Source organism: Engystomops pustulosus, chromosome 2 (genome assembly GCF_040894005.1).
Source record: "Engystomops pustulosus chromosome 2, aEngPut4.maternal, whole genome shotgun sequence".
In the NCBI taxonomy this organism is placed as follows: Eukaryota; Metazoa; Chordata; class Amphibia; order Anura; family Leptodactylidae; genus Engystomops; species Engystomops pustulosus.
The window spans coordinates 49,280,345-49,301,065 of record NC_092412.1 but is presented as its reverse complement, the minus strand read 5'-3'; the positions used below and the strand labels follow the sequence as shown (position 1 = coordinate 49,301,065).

Genomic DNA, 20,721 nt, shown 5'->3' with positions numbered 1-20,721 from the left:
CAGCTATAACAGTTATCACAGCTGTCTGTAATGAAGCTTTAGTGTAAATCCTGATTCTTATGACAACCCAACATTTTTAAAATCCAATTGTCACAGAGACCAAAAAAGTTCTGACTGGGATTACAATGATAAAATATACAGTTCCGACTTACATACAAATTCAACTTAGGAACAAACCTACAGACCCTATCTTGTATGTAACCCGGGGACTGCCTGTACATTCATATTCTTAGACAGTATAAACACACCCTATACACAAATACATAGTGTATAGACGACATACACACATAAATACAGTATATAGTTACCCGAAGATGTATCCTCTCTATGTCTCTGTAGGGACAGGCATCAGGGAAACAGGGTATGCGACCATGACTGTCGCGCCCGGGGGCCCCCTTAGAGTTCAGCCGCTATGAACAGTAGGGACAGGCCCGCTGGGGGACACGGCCTGCATAATTTATGATTCGGCCCATTAACACTGCGGGCCACGTAGCAGCCGGCAGTAGTTACATCCTTGCCCCTGAATGTACCAGTATTATAAAATATACTGTGACCTTCAATATATTATTATACTATATCCTTGAAGATAGCAGTGCATACGTAGTGCCCCTGAATATATAATGCACCCAATAAAGTAAGTATATTATATCCAACAGAATAAATGTTATACAGGCGGTCCCCTACTTAAGGACACCTGACTTACAGACAACCCATAGTTACAGACAGACCCCTCTGACCTCTGGTGAAGCTTTCTGGATGCTTTACTATAGTCCCGGGCTGCAATGATCAGCTGTAGGGTGTCTGTAATGAAGCTTTATTGATAATCCTTGGTCCCATTACAGCAAAAACTGTTTAAACTCCAATTGTCACTGGGGCCAAAATTTTTTTTTGTCTGGATCTACAATTATAAAGTATACAGTTTCGACTTACATACAAATTCAACTTAAGAATAAACCTCCAGACCCTATCTTGTATGTAACCCGGGGACTGCCTGTATTAAAAAAAAAAGTTTCTGTAAACTCATTATATTATACACCCTAAAACAATACATTTCATAAGGCAACCCCCCCCCCAAAAGAATTGTAATACAGAGCCCCTATTAATGAATTACAATATAATTAGTGACTACCCAAATGAATTATAATATGAGCACTTCCAACATTAATAGGATACAGCTATGGTCATGGTATATTTTGTCCCCAATAAGGAAATTTCAATAGCGCCCCCCGAATGAGTTAAAAAAAATTACACTGACTCAAAATAAAATAATACATGCACTTCTCTCCCAATTTGTTGCTTCTGGTTTTTGTGCCCTGCCACCAGACCAGGGAGAGCAGGGCCCTGGGGGTAAACTGTGCTGATTCTGGTGGATTACTGCACATGTGGGCAGATGTATCATCCAGCATCAGACACTGATAAATCTAGCGCAGCGTTAGGGCTCATTCACACTGATATTGTTTTCCACATCTTTGAATCAGTGATTTTCAGATGCTCATAGGATGACAGCAAGCAGAGATTGGAAAAAAAAACCTCTACAGAAGCAAAATGAACATTGCTAAAACTAGACTGCATATGACAGCACGTTATATCAAAAATAATCAAAATCCTCAAAATAGGAAAGTTTATTTTTTTTTTCGGAATGAACCATGGTCTTATCACAACTTTTAACAAACCCTGGGCCTGGAATACAGGATGACTGTGTGTACATATATGGGTGCAGCATTGGAGGTCAGGTGTATTACTGTCAGCAGTTAATAAAATTTTAAGAATAAATGTCTACTCAGTACATTCATAGAGCGCAGCAGGACTGCACTCACTTTTCCCCTCGATATACTTACTCTAAATGCAGATTTTGGGGGGAAATCCACAATATTCCCCCAGTACTGCTGGAGAAAAAGTAGCCACTTTTTGTGAAAATTTTTCACAACAAGTCACTTAATCCCTGCAGCCGTTAACACATCAGATGCCAAAATTAATCCACATTTATCCAACTGCCCACATAAGTCATGCAAATGACATATTATCACCCCACCCCCCCCAAAAAAAATGGAGTAAGTACAGTATGCCTGAATGATAAATATGCCCAATGCATTGTTGCACCTACATACACATAAAGAAGCTTCCAATCCTGTTAAAATTGGTTCATGAGACTTCTGGGCCTGAGTTTTTAGGAATCTATTATGTCTTCTCACACATTAATCATCAAATAACAGAACATAAAAACATTTTTTTTTTACATTTTTTTCAGGCCATTTTGGGACCAAAATTGAGTTGTGATAATCTTGTGGATTCCCATAGATTGTGGGGCCCATGAAAAATATTACATTAACCTGTGATGTCCGAAGCCAAACCACATGTAAGGCAGAGTGGACGGTTAGCTTGAGAATGCTGTAGCAACACTGATGCAGAAACATATCTTGTTTAACCTCTGCACCGAGTGGTTTTCCTAAAAAAACTATTAGAAAATTCTGGACCTTGGGAAAGCTGGGTGCCAACATAAACACATTACACGGAGCTTCCTGAACTGTCCAGACAGAACTAATCAACCTGAGCTGGATGACTCATACACAGCAGCTGGGGGATAGTGCAGCGATTGATTACGTCTGCCTACCAGGGAGAACAGTGATTACATCATTCTCTGGAGCAGTGCATAATTAGGATGAGGAGAAGCGCGGAGCCAGCCACAGAAGCGACAGAGCCTCATTATCCTGAATTTTATAATTGTTTATTCAGCAAAACCACTCAGATCACGGATTAAACAAGATATGTTTCTGCATCAGTGTAGCTACAGTATTCTCAAGGTATGTTTGGTTCACAATGCAAAAAAGCAAAGGGAAGATTTCCTTTAAATCTGTAGTCGGACCAGAACCGCATCCACCAGGGATATTATTTTTTATCACATTCACAATCTAACTTTACTATCATCAGCCGTGCTGCTGTGTAGCACCAGCCTTAGGAGACTCTTAGGATTAAGACAGAAACATTTGTCTCAACTAATTATACGGATCGATAGGGTTTCGATCACAGAGACCCCCATTTATCCAGAGTAGGTTCAGCAACGTTTCCTGCAGCTCTATTTAATGTCTATGTCTAAAATAAGGTAGATAGAGAATAACAATAAAACAGGAGACAACCTCTTTAAACTCTAATTAGATGGAGATTATTGTGCACTACAATGACTTTTGTGCTTCCCCAGATCATAGCACTGGGCAGTCACTGCTTAGTGTATGGACCTTCCAGGGCACAGGTCGTGTATAAACTCCAGTAGTGGACGACCGTGCAGAGACCACCGCGCTAAAATGGTAAAAAATAAATAGCAATTTGTTCTCCGTAAAATAGAGGTTTCTGCAATAAATAAAATCTCTTTTAAAATAAAATTTAGAAGCACAAGATAAGGCTCATGTCCTCTCCCCATAACACATCCTTTTGCTCTTGAAGCCGGAGTCATCTTCTTCTTTGTTCTTCAGGTCTCCATCTGTAAAATGGATTGAGACAGAGATGTAATTAGCAACATTTAATAATTAAAAAACAAAAATTATTAAAAAATAACCCCCTTAATCTAGCCCTAGCCATAGGTATCACAATATGGCACACTGAGAAGCCACAGGAGGACAGACTCACTTTCTACAGACGTGGAAGCCTTGGTGGTGTTGGGACTCATCCTGCGAGGATTTTGTTGCCACTGATGATAAAACACAAATACATTAATAAGAAAATTAATAACTGCGGAAGTGGAATAAATACCCTACAGCCACACGTCACCAGACATGTCAGTCCTAATCTTCTTATACCTCTAAAGCCACATATAGTCCTATAGTCCTCCTGTAAAGGCAGCGTTTATTCTGCATCTCATCCTGGGTTCCTTGTATGACGGCCTATTCAATCCTCTCTGTAATATTAATACTGAGTATTGTATAGAGCAATGCCTGGTAGAAGTGAGAAATAACTTTATAAAGTTACTGTAAGAAATTTGTGTATTTTCATTGATTCTACAGATGGTGAAAATCAAGGATGCAGTGTATACATATGTCCACAAGAGGGCAGTGTCCTCCATAAACCAGGAGATAAGGGAATGCTGTGGGTACAGGGGCCTCATGTACATATGGGGTATGAGCCTATAGATTTATATCATGGGCTTTAGAGGGATTCAAGTCTACACAGATAGAAAGAGCCAAACCCAATTCAGAATCTAGAGATGATGAATCTTCCCATGTTTCTGTGGTCGGTGAAAAAGATTTCCAAATATGTTACAAAATATTGCTAATAATATAGTGTGGATTATATAGATCAATGCACAATCTCACTAAATAACTAGGTGTCAAAAATAGCCGGAGCCGCTGTCACTTGATGTAGGACACACGGCCGGATGTCCTGAGAAGATGTCACGTACCCAAATCACTAGACAGGACTCTGCTACATCAATGACTGCAGAGAATATGTACTTCATACTGAGTCATTGATCTAGTAAATGGGACATCACTGAGTACTTCATTAAGCAGAAGGATCGTAAGCATTGTAACGTCTGGAGATATGTTTCCAAGAAAGCTCTTACTGTTATAGACAGGTGCTGCTAAAACAGGACAATGACCCTAAGCACACAGCTAAAATAACAAAGCAGAGGCTTCAGAACATCTCTGTGACCATTCCTGACTGACCCAGCCAGAGCCAGGACCTAAACCCAATTGAGTATCTATCGAGGGACTTGAAAATGGCCTCTGCAAGGAAGAGGAAGAGGAGCCCCAAAACTTGTTCCATCATTCCCCAGAAGCCTCCTGGCTGCACTAGCTCCAAAGCCGCTTCTACCCAATACTGAGCAAAGGTTCTGAATACTTATGACCATGTGATAATTTCAGTTTTTCTTGTTTAATAAATGAGCAAAAATATCTATATTTCTTTTTTTCTTCTTAGGATGGGGGCAGAGTGCACATTACTGAGGGAAAAAAAAGAACCATTTTTGATCTTACCAATTGGCTGCAATGAAACAAAGAGTGAAACATTTAAAAGGTGTCTGAATATTTTCCGTACTCGCAGTATATCCTGTATCTATTTCATATATGGAGAGTCAGGGGGCACACACACACACACTCATCACTGTTATACACACGCACACACTACGTACACTCAGCATATAGAGTGAGAGCAGTGTGGAGGCTCTACTTCTCTACTCAGAGATCGACTGAAACGCTATTTCAATGCTTCACACCATCTCCAACCCAGCTGTCAGATCGGGCTGGTAGTGCTGGATCCTCCTGACCAAGTTTTTTACTTAGTGTAGACTTAAAATGCATTGGATGAAAGGATTTTATGACAAGGACATACCTGGTGATGATAACTTACACTATATTTCCCAACGCCCCTGAGTTGAGAGAACTTCATGTAGGAGATATCCGCCTTCTTCTTACCACTGTCCATATCTCCGGTGTAGATCTGCTTGATGCCCGCACCTTTTATCAGGGGCACACACTCATCACAGGGGCACTTGGTCACAAAGATCATACTTTGCTCATCAGGTTTAATTTCCTGACACCTGGAATAACATGTCATACAATATATGGCTTTCTGTTCAAAAATTAAATATACATTTTTAAAATATTTTTTTGTATATATTTTCTATATGCAGAAAATCAGAATCAAGTAAGATCAAAGGTCGCATTAACGCCTTATCATGCGGCATAGACGCATGATCAGGCGCCATTACCCCTCAAAATAATTGCAATGCGTAAAAGTACTCTGTAGAGCATGGACTGAGCGGTCCAGCACGCGCTGCAATCCTGCAAAGGAGGGAAATATCAGTAGTAGGATTGCAGCAGGACCGCTCAGCAGGACACCCAATGCAGTGTCCACAAGACCAATAACAAAGCTCCTTTCACACTGCTGGTTCTAAGCAGCATGTAAGGGGCTTTGTTATTGGCTGCCCCTCTACATTGTGCTATTACCCCCTGCTGCTGTATTCTGTGACTGAGCACAGGCTGTGGCCGGGGTCGGGTAACATCGCACACAGATCTGGCTCCAGGTTAGGGGGTGCAGCTCCCTGGTAAGTGCCCCCAGCCACTCCATACAAGCAATGTGCATCTCCTCTCATGTATACAGATCGCAGATAGCACTGACCCTATGGGATGTTACATCTGTATAAAAGAACCGTCCCTAGAAACACGAAAACATTACAAACATACAAATTCAATAAAAAAATGTAAACAGAAATTAAAGCAATAATCCCCCCAACACAAAGAAAAATTTAATAAAAGGAATTTAAAAAAAACTAACAGAGTTTCCATCTGGGAGGTGGGCAGGTGGCATCAACCACAGTCTGTTCCGAGGGAGGCGGTACGAGTCGCATTTTGGCTTGGGGAGGGGGCACTGGTTGGTGGTGTCAGTCATAGTCTGTAGGTTGAGTAGGCAAAATAAAAAGTTGTGTACCCTTTGTTTACTGCATGATGGAATATTACTATTACTGCCTTGATTTGCTATATCAGCACAGAAGATGGGGTCCTTTTTTCTAAAAATAACTGTTAAAATTATGCCTAATGAGTCAGAAGGGCTCTGGGGGTGGTACCAGAGCTCCTTCAAAGCTGCAGTTTTACAGGCTGTTAAACTGTGCAGGATTCTGAAGTGAGATTACATCAGGTGAAGGGAAGGGGGAAGTGCTAAGGGAGCAGGAGGAGAGGGAGACATTGTAACAGCCTGTGATGCTACTCTGTTAACACCCCCCCCCCCCCCCCACCAAAGTTGATTTTAGGAGGAAGGAGGCCATGGATATAAGAATATAAGCACAGTCACAGTGATCTAGGAGTAAGTGTCCCTGGTTTATCATGATGGATTTTATGGTAGATTTCCTTTAGCATGCTCTTTGTATTTGGATATGGTTCGGGTACATCACTGTGATAGAAATTCTTTACATGTATGTGCAGCTCCTCTCCGATAAATTACACACATGATTTGAACACGTGAAGTTTCCCGGCGTCTGATATAAGGATATACAGCAGGTATCAGCGCATTTCACCATCTGTTCACCACACAAAGACTAATCGCACTGCCGCCCAATGTATGACGATGTCTTAAAAACATGAAGCTGGTGGGGAAAAAGGAAAAATAATTACCTGAATGTTATTGCGTTCTGTTCTGCATGAATTATGTAACGAAATTTCCTGATTTCTCTATCTTTCTGATTGTCATCCATATGTGGAAAATCTGCATATTCTGAACCCACGGGGAAAGCGTTGTATCCACATCCGAGGAAGTACATGGAGCCCGTCCCGTCACAGTCTAAAGTGCTCTGAAGCAAGAGGGTCAAGAGTCAGGGAGGTGTGTACTGAGTGTGTAGAGATAGATAGATACGTACATAGATACATAGATAGATAATAAAGGAAAATACAAAGCAGCACAGCAAATGAGTCCACAGCCATAAGTTCCGTGGCATGGACCGTTATCTAAAAATCCAAAAATAGGCAGCACTCCAAGGTAATTCAAAGTTCAGAGGTGAAGTTTATTCCAATACGACTTTTTGGTGGTGGCACCCACCACCATCCATGAGAAAGGTAGGTGCAACACCGAAAACGTTGTATTGGAATAAACTTCAACTCTGAACTTTGAATTACCTTGGAGTGCTGCCTATTTTTGCCGATTTTTTTAAGGTAGATAGAAAAAAAACAACTCCGCACAGTGGAGAGAAACCTCAATAGAGGGGGTGCAGAGCCTCCATGGATCCTGGCAAGATCCTTCAGCAATAAAGTTGAAAAAAGGGAAGGCAGCACTCCAAAAATCCAAGGCTAATGAAGGTGGTTCACACCAAAATGTCGGCACTGTTTCAATAAACTTCACCCTTTGGAATTTTGGATTTTTGGGGTGCTGCCAACACTATTTTCAACGATAGATAGATGGATGCTTGTGAGGGTCTGAATGCTGGGACTCCCAATGATCCCAAGAATGCACCTACAACAATTTGGAAGAAGAGGGGTCCTGTTCTCACTAATGGATGAAAGGGCAGGATGTGCCGCATTATATGAGTCAATAGGGGGTGTTAGAAATTGCAGAGCACAGCGCCCTGGGATCTCCTGCACTCACTTACACAGTGAATGGGAGTTTGATGTGGCCTGAAATAACAGCCAGGACACACCAGTCCAATCAATTGAAAACAATGGAGAATTTGGGTTCCCCTCATGTGAAGTACATGTGTAACCCAGTAATGGATGCATGCCATGCACAGGACCAATATTAGGTAATGGGCCAGACAAAGAACTGTGTGAAGGGGCCCAAGCACTGCTACTAGGCAGACACTAGGCACGGCGCGGTCAGGGACGTACTCACACATTTCCGCTCTGCCCAAATAACGGCACCAACACCGATTTTATGGTCTTCTGCAGGAGGGGAAAAAAGTAATAGAATTTATGTCCATTAACATCAATAACAAATCTCTGCACAGACTAGACAATGTACTACAAATATTGATGATCTACATCCTAAGGCTGCATTCACACAAAACCTATGCCCACCCGCTATGGCCGGGCATACGTCCGGTGCTGGAGAGGAGGAGAGGTTACCCCTCCCTCTCCATAGAGATGCACGGAACACGGCCATGTACACGGGGAAAGATACGACATGTCCTATCTTTTCCCCGTGTACAGAGTGGTATGGTGCCACACATGTGCAGCCGGGCACTTGTATCACTCCATGCAGCCATTGCTGTCTGTGGGGGACGCATGTCCCGCCGCAAGCTTGCGGCTGTACATACGCCCTGCACACGTTCATGCAAATGTACCCTAAGACTAGGTCTCCAATATCAGATAGCCAGAACTCCTACAGATCAGGTGTTCTCAGCAACTAATAAACAGAGAAAGGAACAGGAAGCAGACAGCTCCATTCTCTGTGCAGTGGCTGAACAGAGTCACTGCAGCTTAGCTCCTGCGCAAATAAATAGGAGCTGCTATGCAGTAACCTGGTCTGACCACTACACTGGGAACGGAGATGTCCACTTTCTGTTCAATTCCCTGTGCATAAATACTTCTGATCTGTGGGGTGATGGGTGTTGTACCCCTATGAACTGACATTAGTGACATATTCTATAGAGAGATTACCAATACTTTTAACCCACAAAAGGACATTCCTTTTGTGCAAATTGGAACACAACACTACATGAAAATGCAATCCAGTGTAGTCCATCAGGTTGGCTATAAATGATCCCTTCTCTGACCTGCAATAAGATAAGTTGGATTCCTCTGAGGACCCCTTTGAGAGGACCTTAGCAAGGACTTTGTTTTAATATGGAACAAAGGAGATGGATATAGAATATGTAAGTGATAGGTGGGTGTCCAACCCCTGGGACCCCTGCAATCCCTCCTATAACGAATTTCAGGACTGATTTATGACTGCACCCTCTCTTGCTTGCACATTGGATCCTCCCACTACATTGGGTAATTTAGGAAATCTCTATGTGAATGAATTGCACAGCCGGGAGGGTCCCCCAGCTATGACCACACATATGTGACAGAACTACAAGAGTAAGTGATATACTGAATGAGCTCTAACCAGTTCGATATGCCAGCAGTCGTGCTTGGATTATACAGTGCTGGGCAATTTCTTGGGTGAGTCCTTGTTGGTTCTCATCACTCGTCTCACTGAGGTAGAAGCCAAAATCTGAGTAGCTGGGAACACTAGCAGCAACGGTAGCAAGTACAAGGACCAGTTCCTTCATGTTCTGCCTCAAGCAAACAAAATATGGGTCCTCACACAAATTTTCCAGTCCCATCAGCCTCAGAATCTCCTTGTGCTTCTCTTCACTAGAGATTAAAAAAAGTGCTTCATACTCCTTAACCCGGTCCTGGCGATACTCATAGAAAGTGCTTCTCTGGAATTCGGGATGTATCCTGCTGATCTTCTGTACAAAGTCACATTTCAGGGATGTCTCTTCTACAAACTGCACCATGTAACAGGCCAAGGGCTGGAGGAGCACGCACACATGGGCACGGCTGTTGGATTTCAGCCGCTCCACCGCCTTGGCATCAAGTCTGGCATCTCCTAGGCTGGTTTGGGACGGGTTCTCTTGCTGCAGGCTTATCTCCGGATCCGATGGCCAGTAGGAGATACGGTTCACACCGGCTGGAAAGAAAGAGAAGAGAATTATTTGTATTTTTAGGTTGCTGTCATTTTGTTATGAATGGACTAGACATAGAATTGGCTATCAATATCTGAATCTGGGGGTTTGACTCCTGGGACCCCACTGATCAACTGAATGAAGCAGGAGTCAGAGAGATGTACATCTTAGTCCTGTGAATGTCTGTGGGATTGAGCTGCACAGTACGGCTGTACCACTACAGAAATACAGGTGGCCCCCTACTTAAGGACACCTGACTTACAACGACCCCTAGTTTCAAACGAAGCCCGCTGCCCCCTCTGACCTCAGGTGAAGCTTTCTGAAAGCTTTACTATAGTCCTAGATTACAATAATCAGCTGTAAGGTGTCTGTAATGAAGCTTTATTGATAATCCTTGGTCCCAGTACAGCAAAAAATTTTGAAACTCCAATTGTCACCGGGGCAACAACAATTTTTTTGTTTGGAACTACAATTATAAAATATACAGTTCCGACTAACATACAAATTCAACTTAAGAACAAACCTATGGAACCTATCTTGTACGTAACCCTGGGACTGCCTGTAGAGCCCCTTTAATCTGCTGCTCGTGGGGGGAATGAAGTCCTACCTGCTATTGTAGGCCTAGGATTAAAGGATACACCTACAGCTCACCATTGACTATCATTTTCAGGCAGGTAGAACAAGGTTTTCTGGAGAAATAGAGATCACAATCCTTGAGGCGTGAGCCGTGCTTTATCACCGCTATCTGACCGGCGTGGAGCTCGCTGCTGGAGCAGTGGAGACCAATGATCTTCATGTTTCTTACAACCACAAGCCCCGTCTTCTTTATCCGCTGTAAGAAACAATAGACAGATATATGATTCATGTCAAGAAAACTGAAGGATACTGAATACCTTAAAGAGTAAATTACAAGAAACCAGAAGAAAAAGATCTATCTTATCTAATCTTTCTGAAAGATCCTATTTTTTTCTTTCAGATTAAGTTACTGATACATAAATATAAAGATGATCGGGAAATTCTACTGAAGTCTATTCAGACTCCTTTCTAATGAATCCAATTTTGCTTTAATAATTAAGCAAAGCTTAAAATAGTCTATCAATTCACATCTACATCTTCTTAGCAGATATGTGTCTCCATGGTAACAGACTACAAACAAAACTAAGGTAGTCATTTACCCTCCATCTTTCCGCTTCTTCTTAACGGGGTTATCCGGGTGTTAAAAATTACTGAGGGCCGGGCCGGGCTGAGTTGGGCTAGTTAAAAATAATAAACATCTACTTACCTCGTCTGGCGGTGCCGATGTCCCGCCCCACGGTCCGTCTCCTCAGTGCGCCAGTTTGTATACAGGGGTGCACAGGGAGTTTCCAGCCGGCCAGGAGCTCCCATCTGACACCATCTACCAGCGCTTACAACGCTGAGAGATAGGGATGAATGGGAGGAGCCGGCCACATCGCGGACCGGAAGCTCCCTGTGCGCGGCTTATGTGCCCCTGTTTACAAACTGGGGCACGGATCAAACGGACCGCGGCGCGGGATAGGTAAGGAGGAGGTAAGTACACCTATATTATTTTTAAATAGCCCGCCCCAGCCTGGCCATAAGTAATTTTTAACCCTCGGATAACCCCTTTAACCTACCGAATGTATGTATTAAAAGAGGTAAATGAATTTACCTTGGATAACCGTGTCTAGCTTATGAACACAAGCCAGTAATTGGTAGACTAGGCTTTCCTTTCTAAGTGCAGCCTAGAATGACTACAGGAACACTCTCCAGTGAGCCAAGAGGACACAAAATCCTGTGCTATTTGACTAAGGCTACATTCACACGCCCATCAGGGGTGGGGACGTATATACAGCCGCAAGCTTATGGCCGCACATACGTCCCCCATAGACGCAATGAGCGCACGGACCAATACAACGTCACATACTTGTGGCACTGCACCGCTCCGTACACGGGGAAAAGATAGGACATGTTCTATCTTTCCCTGTGTTACGGCGCTTGGGGCCATGCATCTCTATGGAGAGGGAAGGGGTCACCCCTCCTCCTCTCCATCGCAGCGAACATATCACAGCCCGGCGGGAATACGTTTGGGTGAATGCAGCCTTCTAAGAATGATTGAAGCAAACGTCTTACAAAAATTTTACATCCGATCTACTGAAGGACAGCAGTGCTCCCATATACCTTACGCACAGTGGAGGATATGCTACTGAGTATGCACACACATAGCTGGCCATCACTGCCTGTGCATCCTATTAGCCAAGTGCTGTCAGATTTGTGTGCCTTTTTGGATAAAACTTTGCCCCTATCTGTCTGTCCCTGATCTGCTCTGACATGGGACAGTATGGTCTGCTAATACAAGTGCTTTAAAGAAGACTTTTCACCACATCTAACATTGCTTCCTTGATTAAGTGATGCCCCACTGATTATAGTTACAGGGCCTCAATATGCAATACAGCCAGGTAGCCAATGAGAGCTGGAAGAATTCATTTTCTTACCTGGGGTTTCTTTTTGGCCTGCACATGTTTAGATGATGGGAAAACCTCCATCCACAGGCTCAGCAGTGTGAATAAATTGACTTTAGAAAGTCTTGGGGCTTGGCCTAAAATGAAAAAAAAATATATATATTTTTGTGATCAAATTCTCTTTTTCTAGAGTCTTAACCCAACACTTATGTCTGAACCATTATTAGGTTATGTAATAATAATAATTCCTTTACAGACGGGCCTCTACTTAAAGAGAACCCGTCATGCAAAATAACCCCCTAAACTAAATATATTTTCATAAACTGCCATTAGAGAGCATTGCCTCTATCCCTTCATTGTCCCTCTACATGCCTGTAAACCTAAGCAATGAGGTCCTAAAGCTGTATGCAAATGATCTGTGAAATGTCCAATGAAGCATTAGCATATTCAAGCTGTCCACTCTATTCATGAGTGGGAGGTACAGCCACACCCCCAGTGCATGACTGACAGCCTGTATAATGATGTGAGGCTGTATAATGATGTGCTTCCTGGTGCTGGCGCCCCCTGCAGCCAGTGTGTGCATGTGTGTGTGTATAGGAGAGATACAGCAGCTCCAGGCAGCCATGTTACAGCAGAACATGTCAGATTCATGTGTAGCTGATGTCTGTGTCTCTCACCTGTATATTAGGAGGATGCAGCATGTCAGCAGATGCAGCACACACACTAGCCATGCTTTACTATACATTACACACAGACATGAGCAGGGGGAGGGGAGGGGTAACAGGGGTGACATCACTGCCTCTGACCATGTGACCAGCCTCATTTACATGATAAAAAATATGTGATTTTACAATGAATAATGTATGAAATAACTAGATAAAGGCTGGGATGGGATCCTTGTGAGCTGCTCCAACAGGTAGAGGTGACAGGACTAGTGACAGAGACCTGATGACAGGTGTCCTTTAAGGACATCCAACTTACAGACGATCCCTAGTTACAGACGGACCTCTATGACCAGTGTGACCTCTGGTGAAGCTCTCTGGATGTTACTTTAGTCCCAGGCTGTAATGATTACCTGTAAGGTGTATGTCATGAAGTGTTATTGATAATTCTTGTTCACATTAGAGCAAAGCAAAAAAATTTGAAAATTCAATTGTCACTGGGACAAAAAAAAAATTGTCTAGATCTACAATTATAATTTACGACTTCAACTGAAGAACAAAGCTAAGGAACCTATCCTGTTTTTAACCCAGGGACTGCCTGTATTCCTATAGCGCCAACATATTCTGCAGCGCTGCACAGAGCTTGACAAATCAGTCCCTGTCCACATTGGGGCTCACAATATAATCAACCTTCCAGTATTTCTACATATATGTTATATTGTCCCAGGGCATATAGGGGCACATTTACTTAGAAAGACGGAAAAGAAAGTGCTATTTCTGTGTATAATGCTGGGTGCGGCACATTCATTGAGAGCGTGCGCCAGAAATCATAAATCACAGAGTTCACCAAATTTTTTGCAGTGCACCTTTAACATAGGGCGCGCGACACAGTTTGCATGTTAAATATGGAGCAGTCGGACTGAGCGCCAGAACGCCCCTAATTTGTGTCGCATGGAGGCCAGTGCAGCTGCGCCCCCAAAGGATTGCGTGCGACACAATAGCGGCGCAGACACTTCTCACATGCCTGGGCAAGCAGTTTTCATCTAAAAGAATGTGCAAAGTCTGACAGAAGTGCGGCGCACGGCCCTGAGTAAGTGTGCCCCAAAATGTTATAGACACAGGACGTGCCCTGCAGATTGTTATCCAGATTGAGCTTTACACTCTATAGAGATTTTCTCCTGTTATTGATACACGAGAGATCCGCTGAGAATTCAGTACACTTGTATGTGAGGAAATTCTGCGTTGGTGTCCAGTGTGCAGGGGCCCTCCCTCCTATTATGGGGTCCGTGTTATGTTACCTGTATAATACAGTATACACTCCGCTGTAGGATTTACCAGCGAGTCACTAGCAGTGACAGGACGGGATAGGGCTCACGTGATCCCGGATAGTAAAAGCAGTCAGGGAAATCCAGAGGAGACTTCCATACACACAGAACAGTATTATCTATAATTCTCCCTGAATAGCAGAGGGCATGCTGAGCGCTGTAGTGCACCTCACAAAGCTGGCACAGAAAAAGATGATCACCTTATAACCAGAGCCCCATGCAGGGGGGCTTATACTGTGCAGCCCCTCTGAGTATATATAGGGATGTGTGCCCTCTATGGTGGCATCATGACAGCTGTGTATGTGTGAGCTCCTGCTGCCATCACAGGTCTGGACCGGACCAGGACACTTCATGCATTGTGTATATGGAGAATCTAGATCCCTGGAGCTGCAGATCCTATATAATCCTCCCCATACCCTGCAGTACCTCCTATATGTCATACAGCAATAATCCTCCCCATACCCTGCAGTACCTCCTATATGTCACACAGTAATAATAATCCTCCCCATACCCTGCAGTACCTCCTATATGTCATACAGCAATAATCCTCCCCATACCCTGCAGTACCTCCTATATGTCACACAGCAATAATAATCCTCCCCATACCCTGCAGTACCTCCTATATGTCATACAGTAATAATAATCCTCCCCATACCCTGCAGTACCTCCTATATGTCATACAGTAATAATCCTCCCCATACCCTGCAGTACCTCCTATATGTCATACAGTAATAATAATCCTCCCCATACCCTGCAGTACCTCCTATATGTCATACAGTAATAATAATCCTCCCCATACCCTGCAGTACCTCCTATATGTCATACAGCAATAATCCTCCCCATACCCTGCAGTACCTCCTATATGTCACACAGTAATAATAATCCTCCCCATACCCTGCAGTACCTCCTATATGTCATACAGTAATAATCCTCCCCATACCCTGCAGTACCTCCTATATGTCATACAGTAATAATAATCCTCCTCATACCCTGCAGTACCTCCTATATGTCACACAGTAATAATAATCCTCCTCATACCCTGCAGTACCTCCTATATGTCACACAGTAATAATAATCCTCCTCATACCCTGCAGTACCTCCTATATGTCACACAGTAATAATCCTCCCCATACCCTGCAGTACCTCCTATATGTCACACAGTAATAATCCTCCCCATACCCTGCAGTACCTCCTATATGTCATACAGTAACATTCCTCCCCATACCCTGCAGTACCTCCTATATGTCACACAGTAATAATCCTCCCCATACCCTGCAGTACCTCCTATATGTCATACAGTAATAATCCTCCCCATACCCTGCAGTACCTCCTATATGTCATACAGTAATAATCCTCCCCATACCCTGCAGTACCTCCTATATGTCATACAGTAATAATCCTCCCCATACCCTGCAGTACCTCCTATATGTCATACAGTAATAATCCTCCCCATACCCTGCAGTACCTCCTATATGTCATACAGTAATAATCCTCCCCATACCCTGCAGTACCTCCTATATGTCATACAGTAATAATCCTCCCCATACCCTGCAGTACCTCCTTTATGTCATACAGCAATAATCCTCCCCATACCCTGCAGTACCTCCTATATGTCATACAGTAATAATCCTCCCCATACCCTGCAGTACCTCCTATATGTCACACAGCAATAATCCTCCTCATACCCTGCAGTACCTCCTATATGTCATACAGCAATAATCCTCCCCATACCCTGCAGTACCTCCTATATGTCACACAGTAATAATCCTCCCCATACCCTGCAGTACTTCCTATATGTCACACAGTAATAATCCTCCCCATGCCCTGCAGTACCTCCTATATGTCATACAGTAATAATAATCCTCCCCATACCCTGCAGTACCTCCTATATGTCACACAGTAATAATCCTCCCCATACCCTGCAGTACATCCTATATGTCATACAGTAATAATCCTCCTCATACCCTGCAGTACCTCCTATATGTCACACAGTAATAATAATCCTCCCCATACCCTGCAGTACCTCCTATATGTCATACAGTAATAATCCTCCCCATACCCTGCAGTACCTCCTATATGTCACACAGTAATAATAATCCTCCCCATACCCTGCAGTACCTCCTATATGTCATACAGTAATAATCCTCCCCATACCCTGCAGTACCTCCTATATGTCACACAGTAATAATAATCCTCCCCATACCCTGCAGTACCTCCTATATGTCACACAGTAATAATCCTCCCCATACCCTGCAGTACCTCCTATATGTCATACAGTAATAATCCTCCCCATACCCTGCAGTACCTCCTATATGTCATACAGTAATAATCCTCCCCATACCCTGCAGTACCTCCTATATGTCATACAGTAATAATCCTCCTCATACCCTGCAGTACCTCCTATATGTCATACAGTAACATTCCTCCCCATACCCTGCAGTACCTCCTATATGTCATACAGTAATAATAATCCTCCCCATACCCTGCAGTACCTCCTATATGTCACACAGTAATAATCCTCCCCATACCCTGCAGTACCTCCTATATGTCATACAGTAATAATCCTCCCCATACCCTGCAGTACCTCCTATATGTCAGACAGTAATAATCCTCCTCATACCCTGCAGTACCTCCTATATGTCATACAGTAATAATCCTCCTCATACCCTGCAGTACCTCCTATATGTCATACAGTAACATTCCTCCCCATACCCTGCAGTACCTCCTATATGTCATACAGTAATAATCCTCCTCATACCCTGCAGTACCTCCTATATGTCACACAGTAATAATCCTCCCCATACCCTGCAGTACCTCCTATATGTCATACAGTAATAATCCTCCCCATACCCTGCAGTACCTCCTATATGTCACACAGCAATAATCCTCCCCATACCCTGCAGTACCTCCTATATGTCACACAGCAATAATCCTCCCCATACCCTGCAGTACCTCCTATATGTCACACAGTAATAATCCTCCCCATACCCTGCAGTACCTCCTATATGTCACACAGTAATAATCCTCCTCATACCCTGCAGTACCTCCTATATGTCACACAGTAATAATCCTCCCCATACCCTGCAGTACCTCCTATATGTCATACAGTAATAATCCTCCCCATACCCTGCAGTACCTCCTATATGTCATACAGTAATAATCCTCCCCATACCCTGCAGTACCTCCTATATGTCACAGTAATAATCCTCCCAATACCCTGCAGTACCTCCTATATGTCATACAGTAATAATCCTCCCCATACCCTGCAGTACCTCCTATATGTCATACAGTAATAATCCTCCCCATACCCTGCAGTACCTCCTATATGTCATACAGTAATAATCCTCCCCATACCCTGCAGTACCTCCTATATGTCATACAGTAATAATCCTCCCCATACCCTGCAGTACCTCCTATATGTCATACAGTAATAATAATCCTCCCCATACCCTGCAGTACCGCCTATATGTCACACAGTAATAATCCTCCCCATACCCTGCAGTACCTCCTATATGTCACACAGTAATAATCCTCCCCATACCCTGCAGTACCTCCTATATGTCATACAGTAATAATCCTCCCCATACCCTGCAGTACCTCCTATATGTCATACAGTAATAATAATCCTCCCCATACCCTGCAGTACCTCCTATATGTCACACAGTAATAATCCTCCCCATACCCTGCAGTACCTCCTATATGTCATACAGTAATAATCCTCCCCATACCCTGCAGTACATCCTATATGTCACACAGTAATAATAATCCTCCCCATACCCTGCAGTACCTCCTATATGTCATACAGTAATAATAATCCTCCCCATACCCTGCAGTACCTCCTATATGTCACACAGTAATAATCCTCCCCATACCCTGCAGTACATCCTATATGTCACACAGTAATAATAATCCTCCCCATACCCTGCAGTACCTCCTATATGTCATACAGTAATAATAATCCTCCCCATACCCTGCAGTACCTCCTATATGTCACACAGTAATAATCCTCCCCATACCCTGCAGTACCTCCTATATGTCATACAGTAATAATCCTCCCCATACCCTGCAGTACCTCCTATATGTCATACAGTAATAATAATCCTCCCCATACCCTGCAGTACCTCCTATATGTCACACAGTAATAATCCTCCCCATACCCTGCAGTACCTCCTATATGTCATACAGTAATAATCCTCCCCATACCCTGCAGTACCTCCTATATGTCATACAGTAATAATAATCCTCCCCATACCCTGCAGTACCTCCTATATGTCACACAGTAATAATCCTCCCCATACCCTGCAGTACCTCCTATATGTCACACAGCAATAATAATCCTCCCCATACCCTGCAGTACATCCTATATGTCACACAGTAATAATAATCCTCCTCATACCCTGCAGTACCTCCTATATGTCACACAGTAATAATCCTCCCCATACCCTGCAGTACCTCCTATATGTCATACAGTAATAATCCTCCCCATACCCTGCAGTACCTCCTATATGTCACACAGTAATAATAATCCTCCCCATACCCTGCAGTACCTCCTATATGTCATACAGTAATAATCCTCCCCATACCCTGCAGTACCTCCTATATGTCATACAGTAATAATCCTCCCCATACCCTGCAGTACCTCCTATATGTCATACAGTAATAATCCTCCCCATACCCTGCAGTACCTCCTATATGTCATACAGTAACATTCCTCCCCATACCCTGCAGTACCTCCTATATGTCATACAGTAATAATCCTCCCCATACCCTGAAGTACCTCCTATATGTCACACAGTAATAATCCTCCCCATACCCTGCAGTACCTCCTATATGTCATACAGTAATAATCCTCCCCATACCCTGCAGTACCTCCTATATGTCATACAGTAATAATCCTCCCCATACCCTGCAGTACATCCTATATGTCATACAGTAATAATCCTCCCCATACCCTGCAGTACCTCCTATATGTCATACAGTAATAATCCTCCCCATACCCTGCAGTACATCCTATATGTCATACAGTAATAATCCTCCCCATACCCTGCAGTACATCCTATATACATGATGATGTGACGGGTGACAGATCTGCCCCCGGGGGCACTCACCCTGCATGCTGTCAGTCTGGGTGCCGGTGGAGCAGCAGGTACTAGCGGACTGCTGGCTCCTGTACATGGGGTGAGCCGGGTGTCCTCGTCCCTGCAATATTTCTGCATTACCAGCAGTCTAGAGCAGGGTGACAGCGCACGTACACACCCGCGGCCATACACTTGACAGGTAAACAGACACCCGTGTAAAGTCCTTACAGATGTCACTGGTCTCCTCGGACAATAGGTGCTAATACTGCGACACAGAGGTCAGTCATAGCCGCCATCCACATGGAGACCACAACCACCAGTGATTCCAATTGGAATCTATGCCAAGATGGCCGCCACGCTTCTGTTTTGTGGCGACGTTCCCGTGAGTGTACAGTGCTGCCTCTATTGTTGGTGAGTGGAAGATGTTTCTTGGCTTTGCTTTGTGTTTTAGTTAGTTAGTTTCTTTCATGTGGTTATAATAATGATGAGGAGGTAAACCACAGGAACTGGACTGATCATATCTCCCATCTGCCAGACAATAGTGCTGCAAGTTGTGTGTTGTCCAGAAAATGATGGATACCTGGCATCCAGTGAACCATAGGCAGTAGGGGGTGCATGAGCCAAGGTGGGTATTTATTATGTGAAGGGTGACACTTAGACATATGACAACCCCTTTAACTTTACATGCCAACTCTCCATGAACTTCATAGTAGGCTCCTAATAAAAGGAGAGCCCTTCCCCCTGGCTATTGGAATACTTCCGCATCCACCAGGCGCCACTATAATTTACATGTGAATTTTGGCATGTTGTGTGCTGGTCACCCTATAAAATGGTGGCCACGTATGGAGCCCACATCATATAAGGAAGTGTGGCTGGCCCAAAAAAGTTTAGCATCACCTTCTTTGCCTCCCGCGCTCTCAGGACAATTGACAACTGGAAGCACCAACTTACCTTAGCAATGGCACTAAACTGCACAAATGTGCACAGAGCCAAGATAATATTATCGTCCATCTACTCCCTTTTGTTTTACAGATGCCTCAAATTGACACAACATTGGTCATAATTCTTCCGGCTCTTTCACATTTGTTTTTCACGTCCGTGGTTCAGTGA

The 20,721-nt window shown here is 43.6% G+C and overlaps 1 protein-coding gene across 3 annotated transcripts; it reads right to left on the bottom strand.

Annotated features, from left to right (window-relative positions):
* Positions 1–98: 98 nt before the first annotated feature.
* CDADC1 (cytidine and dCMP deaminase domain containing 1) lies at positions 99–19,931 on the bottom strand. Of its 3 annotated transcripts, XR_011853047.1 has the most exons (10): positions 19,642–19,931; positions 12,580–12,683; positions 10,739–10,919; positions 9,523–10,092; positions 8,305–8,354; positions 7,098–7,273; positions 5,338–5,527; positions 3,792–3,926; positions 3,622–3,682; positions 3,414–3,475 (listed from the first exon to the last, which is right to left on the bottom strand). XR_011853047.1 is itself a non-coding variant. In XM_072134546.1 (9 exons), the coding sequence occupies exons 2-9, from the start codon at positions 12,628–12,630 to the stop codon at positions 3,399–3,401; spliced, it is 1,356 nt and encodes a 451-aa protein (XP_071990647.1). In that variant the 5' UTR covers positions 12,631–12,683; positions 19,840–19,902; the 3' UTR covers positions 99–3,398. The 3 variants fall into 3 exon arrangements, 2 of the variants coding, with proteins under 2 accessions (XP_071990647.1, XP_071990646.1); XM_072134546.1 differs by lacking the exon at positions 3,792–3,926 and having other exon boundaries at positions 99–3,475; positions 19,840–19,902; XM_072134545.1 differs by lacking the exon at positions 3,792–3,926 and having other exon boundaries at positions 100–3,475; positions 19,642–19,930.
* Between the last annotated feature and the right edge of the window lie 790 nt (positions 19,932–20,721).